Below are 20,390 nucleotides of genomic sequence, written 5' to 3' on the forward strand. Positions count from 1 at the left end.
TGCTAGATAGTCTGGTGTAGATAAATCACATTTCTGCAGTGCTCTAGTGTGTAAGTCAGCAAACACAGCTGACCCACAAAACCCGCTTGTTGGCTGCGGGCCTTAGATCAGGGTGGCAGGTGCTGCAAGCGGATATCTCCTGATCAATTGGCTTCCATATCCCAGGCTTTGCGCTAACGCTAGCTAGCAACTGGGCTAACTTTGTGTAATGCTAGCTGACCGCTAAGAGACTAACACTGGGCGCATACTTACTCAGTGGTCCTCCAGGTCCGAGTACCTGGTCCTTGGCAGGCGGAGTGCCGCTCTGTCGCTCGAAGTTGCCAGGGTTGGAGAAATAATCCCTCAGCCTTGGAAGCTCTCTGCCTGCTTCCAGCAGTTCGGTGTGAAACTCCAGGGCCGTGAGAATGTACTGGTCCCGTAAAAGCTGAGCAGCAATAACATCCACAGATACCCGTGCATCGGCGCTCCCTGCCATAGCGGAGGTGGCTGCCACCGAGACCGAGATGCCCTCACCGCTGGGGCTCGTCCGGTTGCTAGACAGCAGGAGCGACGGAGGTTCGGCGTCCGCAGGCGGAGAGAAAGGATTGCCTGGCGGCGGCCCTGGCGCCCCATCACTCGGGCTTCTCTCTGTGTCAACAGTCTCGTTAGGGCGCCGTTCAGCCTCTTCCTCAGAATCACTGAGATTAAACGGGTTGACCGACGCCATTTTTGCACTATAAAGATTTTTTAGCAATCTAAGCTAGCTAAGATAATCAGACTCTCTTCTTCCTGAATAGATATTAAGCTAGCTAAGGTTTGGTAGGTGGCTTTGACAAGGGGGAAAGAATACGGAGCTGTGATTGGTCCAGCCTGAGAGACGTTATCTTAAACCCCGCCTCTTTTATGGGATAATGGAATATAATTGGATACTGACGAGACAGAATGGAAAACTGGGCAGAGCACATATGACAGCTGATAGCCTACACTAGCTAGTGTATTCAAAGAACAACAAGTTGTGAAAATAATTTCCAGTAAAACCACACTGTTACACCTACTATTTAACATAAAATGCGAAGCAATTTATTTTGATTTAAAAGCGTTTTAAAAGGGGTACATTTTTAAAGAAAAGCTCGGCGAGGACTACATGTTCTAACTACAGTACCCACAATTCAGCCGTACACACGTCAACGTCAACGTAAAACGTCAAAGTCACAACAAGGAAATGGACGCTCATAGTACCTGAATTTCTTGAACTAATCTTCTTAGACAGGGGAGCAGTTGGTTTTGTAAAAGGAAGCACGTAAAGATTACGTTGATCTTGTTTCGAACAACAAAGCCGTCATCTGTCGTGGTCTCTGGATATATAATTGGTCATCTACGAAGGTAAAACAGAAGCTAAATCAGTTAATGGGCGAAATGGAAGTAGATAGTGCTGCACTCCCATTCATTCGTCAATGAGACCCCGTTTTTATTTCCACTGACGTTGCGTACAGGTAAGACTTTTTGCATGGCCTAAAGGTGCGGGGGATTTATATGTCACTCTCTTGTCAACAACCCTCACTGTCTGCTAGTCTGGCGGCGCAATGAGGAACTTTTTACCACTGAAATGTACTGAACTAACTATTAATATCATTATTTCTGCACATTGGTTAATGGCATATGGTGGCAGAAGGACTAACCCTGCCCTTAAGCACTTTTTACATGGCAAATACTTTGGCTTAACCTGTCTATTTTATACTAAACCTTTCTAACGACCCCTTCCTATTTGAGCTAACCTCTTAACCCTGAATGTAAAGTCAGATTGTAAGACTGAGAAACTTTATGTTGCTCCATATTTGCCTCAAATCAGTTTTATTCTGTCTTCATTTCTGTGTTCTCCTTGCACACACATTAAATCTTCCTTCCTCAATCCTCCCCTGGCTGTGCTGCAGAGCTCAGGGTTGACACTCAAGATGAGGGTGATCACCTTCTTCGTGGTCGGACTGACAGTCCACGTGGTCTTCTTCCTCTCTATCTTTGACATCTACTTCACGTCTCCCCTGGTCCATGGCATGACACCCCAGGTGACACCACTGGCACCCCCTGCCTCCAGACTGGTGTTAGTGGTGGGCGATGGCCTCAGAGCAGACAGCCTCTTCACACTGCAGAATGGCTCATCCAGGGCCCCATACTTGAGGTTGGGAAACAGGCAGAATAGTGAGCTTCAGTGTGTTGTGTTTATGCATGTATTAACCAGCTTAACCCAGTAAAGGAAGCACTATATGCATAGTTGCAATGAGTTTTATTCTATTTGTGTGTGTGTGTGTGTGTGTGTGTGTGTGTGTGTGTGTGTGTGTGTGTTTTGTACTAGGTCTTCCCATGCTTTGCTCATAACTCCAGAGTAACTGGTGTTAATGTATGCATGTCTGTGTGTTTCCCAACATCAGGAGTGTGATAGAGGAGAGGGGCACCTGGGGTGTGTCACACACACGTGTGCCCACAGAGTCTCGTCCCGGTCATGTCGCTCTCATCGCTGGCTTCTATGAGGATGTCAGCGCTGTTGCAAAAGGTAGTTGTGCATCTGTGCATGTCGGGCGGCTGCTGTTCTTGACTGCAAGTGCATTGACTTTTATTTTGTGTATGCGTGCGTTCAGGGTGGAAGGAGAATCCAGTAGAGTTTGACTCCGTGTTTAATGAGAGCAGGCACACCTGGTGCTGGGGCAGCCCTGATATTCTGCCCATGTTTGCCAAAGGTACACAAGCACATGCATGCACACACACCCACGCAAACAACACACTCAGAAGAGCACTAACCTACTCAACATGAAAGCAAAAGGACACAAATAAAAACTGTATCAAAAATCCCAAATTTAAGCTTTGTGCTTAAATAACACAAGCTTAACGACATCACTTTTTTATCATACAAGTTCATTTCATGCTGTGGTTCTTCCAGGTGCCAGTGGAGACCACGTGCATACTCACACGTACCCAGCAGAAGAGGAGGACTTTGCCTCCACAGACGCCTCCAGGCTGGACAGCTGGGTGTTCACTCAAGTCAAAGTATGGTAGTGGAATTCCTAATGATGATGATGAGTAGTTAGTTCTGATGAATACTAACCTCCGATAAAGCGAAAGCAAATATTTGCTTGTGTAAAACTCATATTTTCCACTTTCATGTTCAGTGTCACTTAATGAAGCAGGTTGGGTTTTTTACAGGGTCGTGTTTATAATGTTGGTGGACAAATAAAGCATTTTTATATGGCAAAATGTGAAGCCACTTGGGGTCATTATAACGGATGTTACCACGGCTCCTACAAGCTTTATGTGAAAACAGAGGTTTAAGGACAGTATCCGACTCCTTCGGTACTTTCAGTGAGGATTTGCACATTGCTGCCTTAAATAAATCCAACTCTCTTTATTTTTCTCTCTGCGCCAGTCATTCTTTCAGTCAGCGAGGTCTAACTCCACTCTGAGGGCCAGCCTGCTCGAGGATAAGATTGTCTTCTTCCTGCACCTGCTTGGCATCGACACAAACGGACATGCTCACAGACCAATGTCACAGTAAGACATCGTGGTTTCTTTTTGTTTTGCCATTTATATTCCAGCCACGATTCCCAAAATGTTGGGGCGCTGTGTGAAACGTAAATATAGCAGAATGTGATCATTCGTTTTTGACATATACTAGTGGTATCATCATCTCGCATTTGTGTTATTTGTAGGGAGTACCTGGACAATATTGGTCTAGTAGACTCTGGTGTAGCTGAGCTGGTGTCGACAGTAGAGGAATTCTTTGGTTATGACGGCAGAACGGCCTATGTGTTCACCTCTGATCATGGCATGACAAACTGGGGTAAGCCTAAAAAACGTCCGCTCTTCGGTATGTGAATTCACTGGAGTCTTCTCTACCATCCGTTGATGTTTGTGTTTGTCTGCATTGTTTGCGCGTTCGTGTTCACGTCTCCAGGTTCGCACGGTGCAGGCCATCCCTCTGAGACGCTCACCCCTTTAGTGGTGTGGGGAGCCGGAGTTCAAAGAGCCCACAGGGTGACTGAACCCCAACCATACAATGATGGCTACCTCCAAGGTGCTAAACTCAAGATCTGTGCTCAGCTGCTTGCTTAAATGTCTCACAAGCAGGTTTTTTAGCTTCAAAAAAGAAAGCATGAGTGTTCTCTTTCTTCCATTTTTACAATATACTGTATGTTCTATTGGCTCTACATTGTGCTGATTTTCATCCTTATGGTTTCTCTCAGGGTGGAAACTGGAGCACCTTCGCAGAGTTGACGTCAATCAGGCAAGGCTCATGGCCATGGCGCTGTTTATGACATCACTGTCATCATTTATTCATTTATTACTTATTATTAATTATACTATTTTTAATTGTTTTCTGCAGGCAGACATCGCTACCCTCATGGCTTCTCTCATCGGCGTGCCCATTCCCGTCAACTCTGTTGTAAGTCCAGACAGAGGACTGAATGTCTTTCATGAATTTTGAAAGACGGTCAGTTATTTAATAGAAACTCTGTGTTCACACATGCTCATTATACAGTGTTTTCTGTAAATATGTAAATCACCATACAGTTTTTAGAACTTTACGTTAACCTTTTTGTGTATTTGTGCCTCTTCAGGGTGTGTTACCTCTTCTCTACCTTAACAACAGTGACCAGTTCAAGGCAGAGAGCATGTACACTAATGCTATTCAAGTATTGGAGCAGTTCAAGGTATGAAAGCATTCAGCTCTGCCATTACTGACATGCTGATCATTAGTATGTTGCAACGGACATTACTGAATTGTTAAACTTGGTAAATATGCAGTTATTGTTTGTAATAAATTAGTAACAGTATTATCAGTTGAAATTATACTAATATGTTACCATTAATAGACATCTTCAACTGTATTTAGTTGATTTATAGCAGTCTTGAAAATGAAAGCTTTAACCACCATGTTATCACCCAATCTTGTAACTCAATTATGTAAATCTATGGTGACTGAGTGATCTATGTTTTCATAGGTGAAAATGATGCAGAAAAAGGAGACGACCTTGTCTTTTCTCTTCACCCCATACCAGTAAGTACAATTAGTGAATTAATGGCTCAATAACGGGACTTTTCTTCACACAATAAAACAGCGTTTTTATTGTGCCGAATTTACATGTTTGAGATATTCGCAATCAGAACAATACCCAGGTGACAACTGCTGATGTATTCTATTGCTGGCCTGCACAACAATGAAGCAGGGCAACGCATTGTTTATACTATGGTGGTTGTGTCAGTAAGCAAACAAATGAGGCACACTTTATTTGCCCAAAGACCACATTTAAATGCAATTTCACGCACTCTGTCTTTATTGCTCTGTCTCCCTGTTTCCCCAGACTACTGACGGAGTCAAAACAGGCAGAATTCATCCGCAGGGCCAGAATACTGATTCAGCTGGAGAAGTATGAGGACGCTGTGAGTACTCGAAATAAGATTTATCAGTTTTAGATTTATTCTGGGTACTTAAATAGATCAAGATGGTGTTGATACATGATGTATATAGTGAACTATGCAAATCTTGTGTAATAGACTAGTTGAAAGTTAATCACTGTTATGCCTGACTCCAGTGGATCTAAAATGTTGTAAATGTTTCCTATATCAACAAATCTATGTATCATTTTCCTTCCAAATTTCTTTGTTTGTTTTCATTGCTGATCAATCCCACTTCCGCTTTCTCCTTGACATGTTTCCCTTTGCTAAAGCACTCCCTTTCATTTCCCCTCTTGTCAGATCTCTCTGTGCCAGTCGCTCATATCCCATGCTCTGGAGGGTCTGGTCTACTACCACACATACGACCGGTTCTTCCTGGGTTGCAGCGTGGTGCTGGGATTCGTAGGCTGGACCTCATATGTCATCCTAGTCATACTGAAGACTCACGCCAGCCTTAACAGACGTCCCAGTCTCCTCAAACAGGTCAGAGCATACACAAGCATCCCTCTAAAGACTCTTGCCGCTGCAATAAGTGAATGAAACTGGAATTTCTCGTTAAGTTACATTTTTGGTACTGCTCCTGTGTGCGTGTGCGTGTGTGTGTGTGTGCAGATTCCCAGCCATACCCTGGCAAGGCTGTGCATGTGTGTGACAGCGGTGATCACGGTGTTCCTGCTTATCCAAAGGAGCCCCATTACCTACTATATTTACTGCCTGTTGCCTGTGCCTGTATGGTACTCTGTCCTTAAAGAGTGAGTAACACACGCATTTGAGGAAATGTGAAGTGGATAGCAACATGAAACACGTCTGCACACATTCATTACAGTCTAGTTAAAGAAATGTGTATCGTTCCCTGCATGCTGTCCTCAGAGAGCGGTGGAGCAAACACCACACACAGACAAAGGGTGTCAGCAAATATCAAAACACATCAATGGAGATCCCCACAATCAATGGATGTAGCAGTTTTTAATTGGATGTAATTTACCCCGCCATACTTGTTCACGCATGTGAAGATCAGCTGCAGTGAGGTGTTAATTAGATCCTTTGATGTGGCGTTGTATTCATATATTCACGTTTCTCCTCTGTAAATGGATAAAAGGACGGCCTTTGCAGTTTTCATTCTTTTTTCCTCTTTTATCCCAGGAAGAATAAACTCTTTCATGATCAATTTTAGGTCTGGGACCCTAACAGATTTGATTCGCTCAGCTCCCTCTCTGCCACTGTGGAAATGTTTTGGCTATTTTGTGCTGGTGGCGTTTGGGATCGAGCTTTTGGTAGGTGTCTTAAATGTGTATGTATATTTCTGCTTCAGTGCACCAATACAGCATTTCTGTAGCTGGCCTCCACATACAGAACATATTACCAATTGTTCACAATGTATAGGCCTGACCATTTACCTTTGCTGCCCCCAGGTGGTGAGTTTCTTCCATCGCGCCATGCTGACTGTGGGCCTGGCTGTCCTCTCGCTCTGGCCCTTCCTGACGGGACTTTCGGGCAAGGCCAAGGTAACAGCGCCACCGATTATGGCTCCTGCAGTCACAGGACACTGGGAAAAGTGTGAATATTTTTATAGAAAATGATGTGGAGGTTTGAGAATACAAGGTGGAGTAAACACAGTAGCAAACTTTCCTGCTCACAGAGGTCTTAACTGATGGATTTTTAGTATCAAATGGACAATTTGAGTCCAACTGGCACACATGTGTCATTACCTCAATGAATAGATGATGAAATATGAATAATCAAATAGATAAGAGAGAAACCTTTTCTACTTATCCACTAACTTTTCTGTCTTTTAAGCTTTTTTTTTATTTAGGCACTGTTCTGATCGGTAAAATCAATTATTCAACCTGTTTAATTCTTCTTAGATTTCCAGTACCAAATGTTACTATTTGATCTGACATATTTAGAGTAATCTGTCCTGATAATATTAAGTCTACAATTACCACAATAATGTAAAGAAAATTATTAGACTAAATATTGGTGGATTGTTGTGTTAGACATACATATTTTTTTTAAACCTGACCGCAGCTTTAGTTAGTTTGTTTGATTATCAGCTCACATACTGCCTCTAACTATATGAACCAATTGACTCTGTCTCTGTAGTTCCGTTCAGTCAGCTGGTGTCTTGGCTGTCTGTGTTTGGCTGCTTTCCCCCTGATGCCTGTTGTGGGTAGAGAGCCTAACATACATCTGGTGTGAGTGTTTCCTCTATTTGCTTACATTTATCAGACAGTTAACCACAGTGTCATGCTATGTAAAAAATCAAAAGCCACATTCATGCAAGTCAGTTACAAACATGTTTTATTTCTCTATACTTTGGAAATCTTCAGCATCATCACTGAGTGAGGAAATTGCTTTTCTGGAAATTATTTAAGGATGGTCGGAATCAATATAGCATATGTAGGTATATCAAAATAAGGCAAATTTATGCAAGATCACATGTACATAGAATAAAATTAGACTGAACTGTTTTGCAATTCAACAACAACAAACCTCAATAACTTATTATGTCAGCTTTGAATCACTATTTTGAACCACTGTGCATTTTGTGAAATGATGAAAGAAAATGACCAAGTCATCTCGATGAATTGAAACTCCACAGCCTCAGTCGTGACACAGGCTTGCCGTTTAAGATTTGTAGTCTTCATGACCAAGCCGAGGTAACCCCTGGTGACATCACTGGGGTTATTTTCTCAGACTCAACAGAGTCTCAGCTATTCCATAGAAAAAGACATGCAAGTGGTTTCATAAACTGCTAATTAACAGCAGTATGTTTTACTACAACACACATGTGCAGTTGAAGCTGTATGCCTTGAACATGTTATTCTAATAAGGTAACATATGATGTTTGTTTGCTCAGCACCTGCGCCGGTCTCCTCACTCTCTTCACTTCAGCCTGCTACCTGTGGTCATCACGACAGAGAGCACCGCTGCACCTTAGCGACAGACAGCAGTTTATCACCCAGGTAACTACAGCACATGTCAAGTTGTGCGTGTGCGTGTGTGTGTGCGTGTGTGTGTGTGCGTGTTTGTGTGTGGGATTGGGTCGGCGCCTCTGCATTTTCTAAAAATACATCCGGATCTCTCAAACTCAACAGATGCTCCATGTGGCAGTGTGTGCGTACGTGCCATCCCTCACACACTCCAGCCTGCAGCAGAAACAGGGCCTCCCACTTCTTAATCAGATCATCAGCTGGGCCACGTTAGGTAGGTGGGTGTGGGGGAGCACAAGATGCTTGGGGATGTCCATGTTCAATACCTTTGAATTTCCTGGGGAGATTCTAATCACATTAATGCACCACTTATGTATTTGTACCTCCTCCAAGGAGGTTGTGTTTTCAGCTCAGTGGATGTTTGTGGGCCGATGTTCATGAAACTTGGCGGAAGGGTGTAGCATTTTGTAGCAGGTCGGAATCAAAGGGCAGATACATGAATTAGTGTCAGTGTTAACCACATTCATGAACCTTGCAAATTCAGGACATTTGGCCTCAGCGGAACCATAAGATCCAGTTGATGAAGTTCAGTAGTGACAAAACATAGTCAAAACATCACAATCCACATTCACTGGCACCAGTAATCCTCTGGGATAGCCGACACATGTGGTTACTCAAACTCCACACAGAGAGCAGTTGTGATGGAGCACTCTGGGACGGTGGTTTCATGGGAGGACCAGAGCAATTGTAACATCGGCATTGTAGTAACGCCTTTTTCTCAAGCTATGGTGTGACTGAGGAAAGGTACATTTGCATATCATAGAAGAGTGGACTATTGGCCTTGGTGGAGGTCTGCACTCGTTGAGTGCCCTTCTAGTTTAACTATTGATCAGATATTTAAGATAAAAGTCCAATCATTTCAGTCCTGTCCAAATCCCACCTCATTAACTTGCTTATAAAAGTAGGAAGCTGTGGTTAAAATGTCACATAGCCCTTCTATTGCTAAACACACCCTTCTCTCTTCTCCTTTCTCAGCATCTTCTATGCTGGTTCCATTGCTGAGCTCTACACGACTTTTCCACCGACTCCTCAGCATATTCCTTTCTCTCAGCGCCACATACCTACTGCTCAGCACCGGGTAGGATGGCTGCACTTACATGTCCCGCATAGTTTCATCAAATGATCAGATCTCTAATGTGTGTGTTTTCCCCACCCAGGTCGGAGGCCCTGTTCCCCCCTGTGTTATCTTGGTTGATGTTTGTGTGGATCAACATTGAACAGGAAGCTATGCTTGCTCAGGGCGTCTCTGGCAGACAAGAGGTGGGACCGCTATGTGTTTCCAAACTTAGATTTGTTGAAGCAGCAAATTGAGGTGAAAATTTTAAAAGTCTAACAAGTGTGTGTCTACTTATTGCGCTGGAAACTTGCATCAAATTTAATTTACATCTATATTTTCATGTGTCGTGTAGATTTTATGTAAATATAGATTGTGGAGCCTCGTCTTATCTGGTCTGAAGTGTTGTAGTGATAAAATGAACCTAATATGCACTTCTTAGAAATGCCATTATTTTAAGCAAACAAACAAGGAAATCCTTCCGCATGATAACACACTGTAATCTGTGAAGCTGGTTTACATAAAGTGCTACATAATGTACACAAGATCTCAGTACTTACTGATCATTATCATCTGTTTGGGTGTGTGTGTGTGTGTGTGTGTGTGTGTGTGTGTGCTTTCTTCCAGCTCTCCACTATTGATTTCTCTGCAAACATCGACATCACCAAGATCCGACAGCTGAAGCTGGATGACATCAGAAGATCTTACTTTTTTGTATCCTTACAACAGTGACATTAGCTGAAGCGCACACACACACACACACACACACACACACACACACACAAATACAAGCAGAGAAGCAGTGCTTCCGCCTCCAGGGAGTCTGAAGCTGTTGTTCAGATCAAACTCCATCTAATTAAACACTCTTAAAGTTGATGTATGTGTATAATTACAAATAACAAACTGATTACTTTAACATTGTCTCAAGTCTTCCCTTGACTGTACGTTTCCTCCAGGTATTTTTTATAATAACAGCCTTCTTCGGCACAGGCAACATAGCTTCCATCAACAGGTATGCACATCTTTGTGTGTGTGTGTGTGTGTGTGTGTGTGTGTGTGCTTGTGTGTAAGTGGAAGGAAGTTGAGTTTGTGGTGTGGGGTGTGGGTTAGGGTTTGGGGGGGCTCGCAGCGTGGGCGTGCATGTGGCTGTTTCTGGTCCAGACAAGGTGACGTGAATGTCTGGTATGAGTCTCACTGATGTGTGCCACAAGGTGTCATTTGAATACAGAGCAGAAATAAGTGATCTGTGAAGCTGTGTACAGTAATACAGGCTGTAGCGCATGCCTTTGTCTCTTTCTGCGAGGTTGTTCACAGTGTCTCCACTTGTTCCTCTTTTCTCGTCCAGTTTTGACCCAGCGTCTGTGTACTGCTTCCTCACTGTCTTCAACCCCTTCATCATGGGAGGGCTGATGATGTGGAAGGTACCATATTTTAACCGTGCCTTTTTGTGCATCTGTGGAGGTCGTAGTGAGGTAGTCTTGGAGATTGTGACTAGCCTATTGAGGCATTTGTCTGGGAAACAACATTTAAATGTGCTTTAACCAGCTTTTCTTGTCTTGTATTGACTCTCAGCAGGCATGATCTCTCAGCCTGCTGGCCCTTTTAGCGACCCGTTTAGCACAAATTCTCCACATTGCTCATTCATGCTAGACATTCTCAATGAATTGTGTTTCCCTGGACGTCTTGATTCAATCTTGGCTGTCTGGTCCTCTGTTCTTCTAGGTTATCATTCCATTCATAATCGTAATGTGTGCATTTGAGACCATCCAAGTTGCAACACAGCTCTCGTCAAGAAGGTAACTCCCCGCTGCTGCCATTAAAATAAGACACTAGGTCAAATGCATCAGCTCAGTCACAAGTGTTTATCATTGACTTATGTGATGGTTGTGGCACTGAGGTCTGTGATTGTCTCACATAGCCGCGCTAACTGAAGGATGCATTTGATCTCAAACTATACACAGCTTTAAGTTTGACAGAGCCATATGCTTTTTAAGCTCAAAATAACTGACTCAAATGACTGAATAATGTGTTTTTCCTTCCAGTGGTTCATTGTGCATAAAGACGATGTAACTCTACTGCCTGTGCATGAGGCAAATGTGCCGTTGTGGCTGTTTTAATATGAAAAACCTTGCTTGGAAGACTTTCCTTCCTCACTTCTTTTGACTCTTATTCTTTTTTCCCCAGCTTGTTCCTCATTGTCCTGGTCATCTCCGACCTGATGGCTCTGGTAAGACGTTTCCTGTTCATTCGAGATGTTCTTTCTCTCCTTAGTTTTCCCGCTGAGCAGACTGGGTGCGAACCTCGCATGACAAATTTTTAACCCGCTCTTTTTCCCCTCAGCACTTTTTCTTCCTCGTGCAGGACTACGGCAGCTGGTTGGACATTGGCACCAGGTAGGTTAACTGGGAGACACATTACTAATTAATAACCTGACTCACACACCCACTCTCACCCCTCCTTCTATCTGTGATGCACGCACTTACACATAAATATGTTTTTTTGTCTCCTGCAGCATTAGCCATTATGTGATAGTGATGTCGATGACCATCTTCTTGATGTTGCTCAGTGTGGTCACACACATCTTCACCTCACAAAGACTCATCCTGTGGAGGAGACCCAAGATGCACTTCCCCTAAATGAACATATGTCTGTGTGTGCAGGCACGCATACTGGTTAAATCAAATATATATTTATTTGACTTTCTTTTTTTAGACTTTTTACATGGCATTTGCCTTATTTAACAAGAGTTTGATATGGGATATAGGATATTTAGGACTCAGTTTACTGTATGGCACGATGCAAAACTCTCACACCACTTGGCTAAATTGAGTTCTGGAAACCCCCGAACCTCGTCATCACAGAACTGCTTGAAGCATTTACAGCATGAGTATCTGTGAAAATGTTTACAGGTTACCATAGAGAGCTACTTCAGGTTTCACAGTAGAAAATGCAGTGTTCATCTTCTCGCCGGCTGTCAGCTGCTGTTGTTATAGTAATGCATTTTTAAATTAATCAAGACGTCCCACCGTGATAAACACTTAGTGTGTGGAATAATGATTTTTAATAGGACACTTTGCCAGAGTGGCCCCAGACTTTTGCAGAGTACTGTTTGCACTGTATTCTTTTGTACACCACGTCTCTGTTTCAATGGCATTGTGTTTGCATTAATCATTGATGAATTGACTATTTGACTGTGAATTATGCCTTTGCCGAGGGCGCTGATTTATGACCCACCAAAGAATGGTAACTCAATGACTCATGAGTATGTAACACTATTTCCTGTCAAGCTGCTTCAAACCAAACATTGTTTAGAAGGAAAAGGGATGTTATTTTAATTTATTGTTGGTATGTATGTACCAATAAAACTGAGGGAGTGGATTGCAACAGTGTGTTGCACCGCAGCAACCATTAACAGAATTAAACCAGTTCATCAAAGTTCATCAGCCGCCACTAGTGGCCGGCACAAGGATTGTGGCTGCATTTGGAAAGTCCTTGGTAAATGTCTGTAACTAAGAATGTTGCCATGTGCTGCTGTGGTTAGTATTTTCTGAGCAGAGAGAACAAAATAAAAAATAAAAAAAACTTCTGATGTGTGACATTGTCTTCCCAACAGATCAACCCGTAGGGCATTTCTATGGGTAATTTTTGCTGCCTGTACTGACTAAGCTCACATATATGCATTCTCAAACTATTACCAATAGCTTAAGAAAATGGTGTCACCTTGCTTTGTGGTCAGGGTGATTACAAGGGGTTTTCCTCTTCTTCACCGTGTCGGGAAATGCAGTGAATAAATAATATGTCCATAAATTTTCAGCTCCGTTGCGGACCCAAAGGCCTGCAACGTCATCCCTTCTCTTGCTAGCTGGAGGTGCAGTATGTGCCTCAGATCAAACATAGTGCCTGCTGAGATATTCACGGGAGAGCAACATGTGTCAACATCACAGCTTGCATTACCACATCCTCTTTCACTTCTTCTCTTTTGAATTAGCTAATGCTGTGGCCAGATAGTACAACTCAGAGTACCGACTACAGGCCGTCCACTTTCATCACTGATCTTGATGCAGTGTTTTGAGAGCAGTATTTAACCGAGACTGCATCGGGATCTGAGATGTGAGCTGTTCCTAAGTGACTCAACACAAGGAGAACACGACTTCTGCAGAATTGATTTTTAGCTATATGATATAAAATTGATTAAAGTGTATGCTTGTATGCACATACAAGTAACTCAGGTTAGTTGAATGATATCCGACCAACTCTCTTGCAGAAGCTGCTACCAAATCTCAGTTTTTAGCATGTGATGACAGTGTTAGGCGCCCCAACAGTAAAGGCTCTTCACGGTTAAGCATTTGTTTCAAAACCAAAGGCTGATTTTGCTTTATTGTGCTGTTTAGTCCTCTTGTAATATAATGGGATAGATGTAAAATGTCATCTGTAATGGTGAGCAAAAGACATACTATGTGTTTATGTGCACTCATGCACCTTTTCTTTCGCTTTACTTTCCTCCATTTCCCTAATCGCCAGTAAGGCAGTCTCTCTATGTACAGTCCATCATATTGTAATGGTTTGCATTTAAGTGTATATTGCACATATGATATTACAGGCATATAAAGAGGAGGGACCAGAAGGAGGAAGCGACCAGCTCTGTGGTTGTGCGAATGTTTGTGTGCACCCACCTCCTGTTTCTGACAAACACACACACACACACAACTCACACGATATGCAAAACTGGATGCTGGTTTCTGACAAGACACACGCGGACACAGTTCACTGTCCGGACCTTAACTTCCACACGAAGTTGCCACTCAGTCGCATACATATACAGCACACACACACACACACACGCAGACATCATTTTCTTGGGCTTAGAGCTTTTCCCATCCGTGCCTGCACAGTGTGAAAACTGAACAACTGCTTGCTGGTGATGATGTGATGTAGTGTAGAGGACAGACACATAATTTAATGCCTTATTGTCACGCACAAGAGCACTCGGCAGCCACTTCTTCTTCTTCTTCTGCACCAAAAGGTATGTAAATCTACTGATAAACTTTCTGGTTTGGACTTTATCATCATTCATAATGCAATTTTCCATTGAGGCACTGCTCTTTTGTTAATACTTCCACTGTCAACAGTATCTCTATTTTTAAACTTTATGATGTTTAAGTGCTTTCACTTAAGTTTGTTTTTTAACGGTTCTGTTTCCTGTTAGACTGCATGTTAGGTTTGCAAGACAGCATGTCGGATTAGAATTAAACTCTGGTTAACGCCTTGATCTGGATTATGTGAACAAATATGATCTGTATTGAATCAGTAAAAGTATGTAAAATATAATTTGACGAGTCAAAAATACGATCAATCAGGCAATTTTTACTTACATGTATTTTTTATTTCTCTGTCTTTTTAATTTGTAACTCATGTTTTTAATAGTCAAGGCAATTAGACTTATTTCACAATTTCATCTCATGGGGTATTGCAATCTGTACGACATATGCCAGCCTCGATCATTAGACCCTTGACCCTTTCCTGATCTATTCCTCCATCTGTAGCTCCAATTCTTCAGCTAACTCTATAACTTATTCCCTTTTCTCTCTATCTTGTACCTGATGTGCATCTAATATCTATGTGATCTTTCTTTATTTAAGATGACTTCCATGGTAACCCAAAGCGCACAGTCCACAGCCATAAGCTCCATGACGGCCACAAGTTCCTTTCTCAGAACCTCGAAGCCACCAGATGAGAATAAAAATACAGATGAATACCACACAGTCCTTCTGGCCATCTACTCTGTGGTTCTGCTCAGTGGTACAATCAGCCTTAGCCTGATGATGCACATCATGAAGTCCAGCACGACATCCATCACCTCCATCGCTGTGCTCAACCTCATCTTCGCCCACTTCACCTTCCTCCTCACTGTCCCCTTCAGGATTTACTATTACGCAACCAACCACTGGAGCCTGGGCCTTGGGTGGTGTAAAGTGGTCAGCGGCATGATACACATCCACATGTACATGTCTTTCATCTTCTATGTGATCATCCTCATCACTCGCCTGATGACGTTCTACCACAAAACTGCGTGGGTGGCCTCTTTCCAGAGGATTCATGCTCTCCTGCTCAGCGCCGTGGTGTGGATGGTGGTGCTTGTTGTGGTCCCCTGCATTATCTATTTCACCTATGGCAAAGACTCTGCTGAAAAGCGCTTGGACAGCAACAATAATACCACACGTTGCTTCAAGTTTGGCAAAAATATAGAGTCTACTGCCAAGGTGTTCAACTACATCATAAGCACGCTGATCATAGTGGTGGCCACGGGGCTGACAGCCCTCCAAGCCAATGTCCTGAGGGTTTTATACAGGAAGGATCGCCGGGGATGCACCTCTCAGCAAGACTTCGGGGCTCAGCTGAAGAGTCTGTTCTTTGCCCTCATCATGGTGGTGTGCTTCATCCCCTACCACCTGTTCAGGCTGAATTACCTGGAGAACATTGAACTGCAGAATGTCAACGAGGTGTTTTTGAGTCTGACCACTTTCAACTGTTTGGACATGCTCACCTTCTTGGGGAGGAGAACCTGCTACATGTGCTTCCCAGGAAAGGCTAGTTAAAAAACTGCCGATAGGATGCGTGTGAGGGGGTCAACAGACTTCCTTTGCGTTTTCGTTTTACTTCGCTGTTGCCTTGTCAAAGTTTTTAATAGGAATATTACCCATGTCCATCTCCACAGAGGCAGACAATTGGATATAACAATTATTCACAAGGGCATAAGAACAATTATCGAAACAGATTAGCTTTGAATTAATATAGATAAAATATGATTTAAAAAGACAATTGTAGAAGCATATAAGTTGCGAAGTGCACAGAGGAGCCTGAAGAACTACCTCCAGTGCTGACTGTGCATCTGAGTGCAAGAGCTTAATACCATCAGGATACTTTCTGAGGTGAGGTCTCCTGTATGGCAGTCTCCTACAAAAGGTGAGGAAGTTAAAAAGACATTTTTCTTTGCCTTGTGTTTGATGCATGTAGGGGGGACACAGAAGGAAGGTTGCAACGTGAATCAATCTTTTCAGGTGGGACACAAAAGAAAGCATCTGATGTGTTTTTGTTATTATTATTATTATTGTATTTCATTTTAAATGGGGGTGCAAGGAAACTTTGAAGTGCAGGGGTGGTCGACCTAAAGTACAAAACCAGGTAGACCAAATCTCCAATCTAAGCTCTGTCAGCTGTAACATGCTTTACTTTATCTATGTGCTGCATTCTTTTTGTTTTGTTTGTTTTTTGCTATGCGACTCATTAAAAGTGTGACATAAAAGAAACACCTGAGGCCAGAACTGAACATTGGATGTTAATGTTATGTGAGATGTATCTTAACCAACAGGCTACCGGGACACCACTTACACAGTGTTCCTACTGATCAAAATGTTGAACGAATTAAAGTACTGTCAACTCTGTCCTTTGCTTTTTACTCGGAATGAATGAACTCTTGCCATCTGCTGGTCTTTATATATACTACACAGGCTTCAAACCTGAAATGTGTAATGCTGGATTGTGCCATCGGTCTTACAGTTCCCACATTATTTATCCAAAATGTGACTTAATGTGAAAGACATGTGAATGGAAATGAAAAAGTAAATGTATTTCATTGTATTTGCGAACACTTAACCCCTGTGTACATAGCTGTAGTGTTCAGCTCCGCAGCTGAGAAGAGAAATAAATGTCTAAAATTGTTACTTTTTCACCATTATTTTGTGAAACATTACCTCGGCCCTCTTGGATCTCTTACATTCTGCCCTCGGAGGTGGTGTTAGAGGCCCTGGCTGACATACACGCAAGCACACAAACACACACACACCTGGTGATCCTTTTCCTTTTCGTTTTTATGGCGCTGGGTTACTGTTTAACATCCCCACCCTACTTTGAGTTTGTTTAGTAAATCGATCTAATGACAGGGCAATGGTGGCGCCATCCAATGTGTCGCTCCATGAATTATAGGCTGCTCAGCTCTCCAACCTTTCCTTTTAATGTCGTCGAACACCTTTACCATTTAGGCATTCTTAGTGTCACTTAGACTAATGCTGCATTGAGGGGCTGCTCACTACCGGAGTACAACGGTACAGCTGGATAAATGCACATCCCAGACGGAAATAGAAACACAGGTAAGTCAAACTCCTCCTGTGAAGTATATTGTCACTGATATGCAAAATATCCACATTGGCTGCGAGAATTATAAGCACAGTTGTTCCTTTTGTGGAGGAAATGAAGCTTATCTTTAGCAGTTTCTCAAGGAAGTTTGGTAACATGTTGTACTAAATCATGTGTTTCTGTAGTTCACACACACTTCAGTTGCTGCTGTATGTCCTCTAACCAGAGCTGGTGTCATTTTGAATAGTAATGTATGCAGTATGTGGTTGTGTGAGTGTGCCAGAATTTCTTCTGCATTTTGTCCACTTCTTAACGACAGCTTTCTCGCCTCTCTGCCCGCAGACAGCATTTTGTGAAAACAGATAAGATAGACTCACTTTGTCACGCATGCTGCGCTGTAAAGATCATGTGATAACCCGTATCATCTGTGCGAGGATGTGATCTGTAAGAAGATCAGTGTTGGAGAGCAACGTATTGCTCAGCAGGAAGACAGTAATTAAGTTGCACTGTGTTTTTTTCTCCTCTGGTGCACCATCAGCATCATTATGATACTACTGCTAAAAGTAAGAACTTGGATATGCATGAGGTGGACACAAGCGCCTGCACAATATAATTCAATCTAAAAGAGCTTAAGAACTAGCCTTTAGCAAACTTTGTGAAGTTTTTTTTTCTATTTTAAGGGTGAACGTGATTGACTAAACTAGCCTTCAGACTCTTGTCTGAGTCTGAGTCAAGCCTGCAACTACCTCTTAAATTTGAGGAAACTGTCCTCTGTTTAGTGTTTAGAAGCGTCACCGGCAAGTTAGGCTGATTCTTTAATTCACATATTTCTTTTAATTTGCACGAGCCTTACATCCCAGCAGCAATTTAAGAACTGAACAACATGGCAATAAAAAACAAACAAACATGCAGCTAATGATCTCAAAATAAGGAGATTTTTCTGTAGAGTTTTCAGCATGAATCATATTTAACTGAACCATGTATCCTTTTTTACTGTTGCTCTGGTATCAGGAAGTAGTGGTTTACTAGAGTCAGTTGGCTGGATGATCGGCATTAAAACCTCCAAGCTAAATAGAAGCGACAGCATTATGGCCAGTTCACACAGAGATAGGCTCTTAGCACTGGGTTTTATGGCTTCAAATAGCTTTTGGTTGCTGGGCGGACACGAGGTTTCTGAATCACGTCCTGCTTGGTTCTCAGCTGAAGAAGTTGTAATGGCTTTATTATTTTTGGTATTGCTATGAATGGGTAATTCATGTTTTTACCTAGTTTTTAGCATATAAAATTGAAAAATCAGTAAGCTTCCGCACTAATAGTGAAATCACTTTAATCGTCATTTCATTTCACCTGGTAATATGGACAACAAGCAGTTCACTACTACTGCTAGCATAAGAGCTGGCTCTCTTTATCTGCAGGCTAGTCACCAAATATGCTCTTTTACATTTGTAAGCCAAGGTGAAGTTTTCAGTAAGCAGGTCACTTCAAACCCAAACAAATCTAAGATAATTTCTATCCTCCCCTCCTTCACCTCAGTGCTGATTTATTAATTGCAGCACCTCAAGATCACAGTTTTTTACTGATCATTTGCATGAGGTAAATTTCTGAAAATCTGTATAATATGTTAAGGAGGTGATCCTACCGACTTAAAGAATTGTCCTGCTTAGGAAAAAAACTTGGAGACCTTGACTTGAGTCAAAAATCATATAACAGCCAGAGGAATCAGGATTTAAATCAAACATGTTCGAGAAGTCACAGCACAACTATGGCTGCATTAGGTGAACTTGATATCACTGAAGCCTTCCAACACTGTATTGCACTTTTCAGAAACCTGTCTGAAGCATTTGATTCACTTGATCATGGTACTTTATTGGAACAAAATACTATGCATTAAATGGTTTTGTGACTCCTCTGGGCAGTAGTCTCTAACAGTTAAAAGTCAAGTCCCTTAATGTTAGTATCGGTGTACCACAAGGGTCCATTTTTGATCCTCTTTTATTCTCCATACATTTAACAGTACCACCTCTGCCACCCAAATTGTAATGTTCCTTTTTTATCCAGATGACACAATTTCATATGGCACTGTCCCTTTTCTTAATCTGGCTCTTACAAATCTACAGTCTGCTTTTGATACAGTTCAGATCTCCCTCTTCAAACATGTTTGTTTGCGTCTGTCTGTGCTTAAACTGTATTTTTTGAAAAAGAGATTACAATCTCAATGAGACTACCTGCTTAAAATGAATGATTAAATTAAAAAAATGTGTTTGTCAGTAGTTTTGGTAAAGTAGGGGCAGCTGGAGATGCTTTCAGTGCCTAGATGTTGTTGAACTTACTGGGATGCACGTTTGCACCAAAGCATGGCTGAATAGGATTGCAAAATATTAGTGTGCTGAACAAAGTTAAAATAAACAGCTGACTAGCTTCAGTGTGTGGAACATCCAAACAGATAAAGGCAGGACTTGTCAAGTATTCAAAATGTTGTGCTTTACAGTGGAGGGTGAGAATAAAAAAAGAACATTTTCACCAATACTTACTGAGTAAAAATGATTTCAAGCTTCAAAGAACGCTGGATTCACGAACAAGCCTCAAAGCACAAGTCTTGCTATCTTTGTGGCTATCACAGGATAGCCTCTAAGAAGCTACCCACTGACACGCAGCATAAATAGCCACACTTTAGCCCGTCTGTCTTCATACATTCAATGCGAGTTTACACTTTCTATTCCCTGTTTAATGCAGCGAAGTACACTCGTGCTACAGCGCTCTGTGTCAGTCCTTTTGTGTGTTAGGTG

At 42.3% G+C, this 20,390-nt stretch overlaps 3 protein-coding genes across 6 annotated transcripts in view; 2 read left to right on the plus strand and 1 right to left on the minus strand.

The window, feature by feature from the left end:
• The window catches only part of relch (RAB11 binding and LisH domain, coiled-coil and HEAT repeat containing), a 33,629-nt gene extending 32,865 nt beyond the window's left edge, over nucleotides 1–764 (minus strand). For all 4 annotated transcript variants that reach the window (XM_041961304.1, XM_041961303.1, XM_041961302.1 and 1 more), the window contains exon 1: nucleotides 253–764. In XM_041961304.1, the coding sequence (XP_041817238.1) occupies nucleotides 253–706 (454 nt within the window). In that variant the 5' untranslated portion in view covers nucleotides 707–764. The remainder of the gene's footprint in view (nucleotides 1–252) is intronic.
• Nucleotides 765–1,212: 448 nt separating this feature from the next.
• On the plus strand, nucleotides 1,213–13,031 carry pign (phosphatidylinositol glycan anchor biosynthesis, class N). Its single transcript, XM_041961354.1, has 29 exons — nucleotides 1,213–1,472; nucleotides 1,911–2,155; nucleotides 2,406–2,527; nucleotides 2,613–2,711; nucleotides 2,912–3,018; nucleotides 3,395–3,519; nucleotides 3,678–3,808; nucleotides 3,923–4,042; nucleotides 4,212–4,252; nucleotides 4,352–4,411; nucleotides 4,587–4,679; nucleotides 4,971–5,026; nucleotides 5,331–5,409; nucleotides 5,725–5,907; nucleotides 6,037–6,176; nucleotides 6,599–6,698; nucleotides 6,837–6,929; nucleotides 7,528–7,619; nucleotides 8,285–8,390; nucleotides 8,523–8,631; nucleotides 9,393–9,495; nucleotides 9,575–9,677; nucleotides 10,099–10,185; nucleotides 10,428–10,483; nucleotides 10,817–10,892; nucleotides 11,194–11,267; nucleotides 11,656–11,698; nucleotides 11,812–11,864; nucleotides 11,984–13,031. Exons 2-29 carry the CDS (start codon nucleotides 1,932–1,934, stop codon nucleotides 12,105–12,107), a joined length of 2,799 nt encoding a protein of 932 aa, XP_041817288.1. The 5' UTR covers nucleotides 1,213–1,472; nucleotides 1,911–1,931; the 3' UTR covers nucleotides 12,108–13,031.
• Nucleotides 13,032–14,209: 1,178 nt separating this feature from the next.
• On the plus strand, nucleotides 14,210–17,165 carry LOC121624118 (probable G-protein coupled receptor 141). The gene is made up of 2 exons (XM_041961733.1): nucleotides 14,210–14,494; nucleotides 15,111–17,165. The coding sequence occupies exon 2, from the start codon at nucleotides 15,111–15,113 to the stop codon at nucleotides 16,065–16,067; it is 957 nt and encodes a 318-aa protein (XP_041817667.1). The 5' UTR covers nucleotides 14,210–14,494; the 3' UTR covers nucleotides 16,068–17,165.
• The last annotated feature ends 3,225 nt before the right edge of the window (nucleotides 17,166–20,390 follow it).

The sequence above is a fragment of the Chelmon rostratus genome, chromosome 20 (genome assembly GCF_017976325.1).
Source record: "Chelmon rostratus isolate fCheRos1 chromosome 20, fCheRos1.pri, whole genome shotgun sequence".
In the NCBI taxonomy this organism is placed as follows: domain Eukaryota; kingdom Metazoa; phylum Chordata; class Actinopteri; order Chaetodontiformes; family Chaetodontidae; genus Chelmon; species Chelmon rostratus.

Excerpts from the sequence above, each read along its gene's own strand:
- pign (XM_041961354.1), top strand. The coding sequence starts at position 1,932 with ATGAGGGTGATCACCTTCTTCGTGGTCGGACTGACAGTCCACGTGGTC. Across the intron at positions 3,809-3,922 it reads TCATGGCATGACAAACTGGG|GTTCGCACGGTGCAGGCCAT; the intron begins GTAAGCCTAAAA and ends TCACGTCTCCAG. Across the intron at positions 9,678-10,098 it reads GCGTCTCTGGCAGACAAGAG|CTCTCCACTATTGATTTCTC; the intron begins GTGGGACCGCTA and ends GCTTTCTTCCAG.
- LOC121624118 (XM_041961733.1), top strand. The coding sequence starts at position 15,111 with ATGACTTCCATGGTAACCCAAAGCGCACAGTCCACAGCCATAAGCTCC.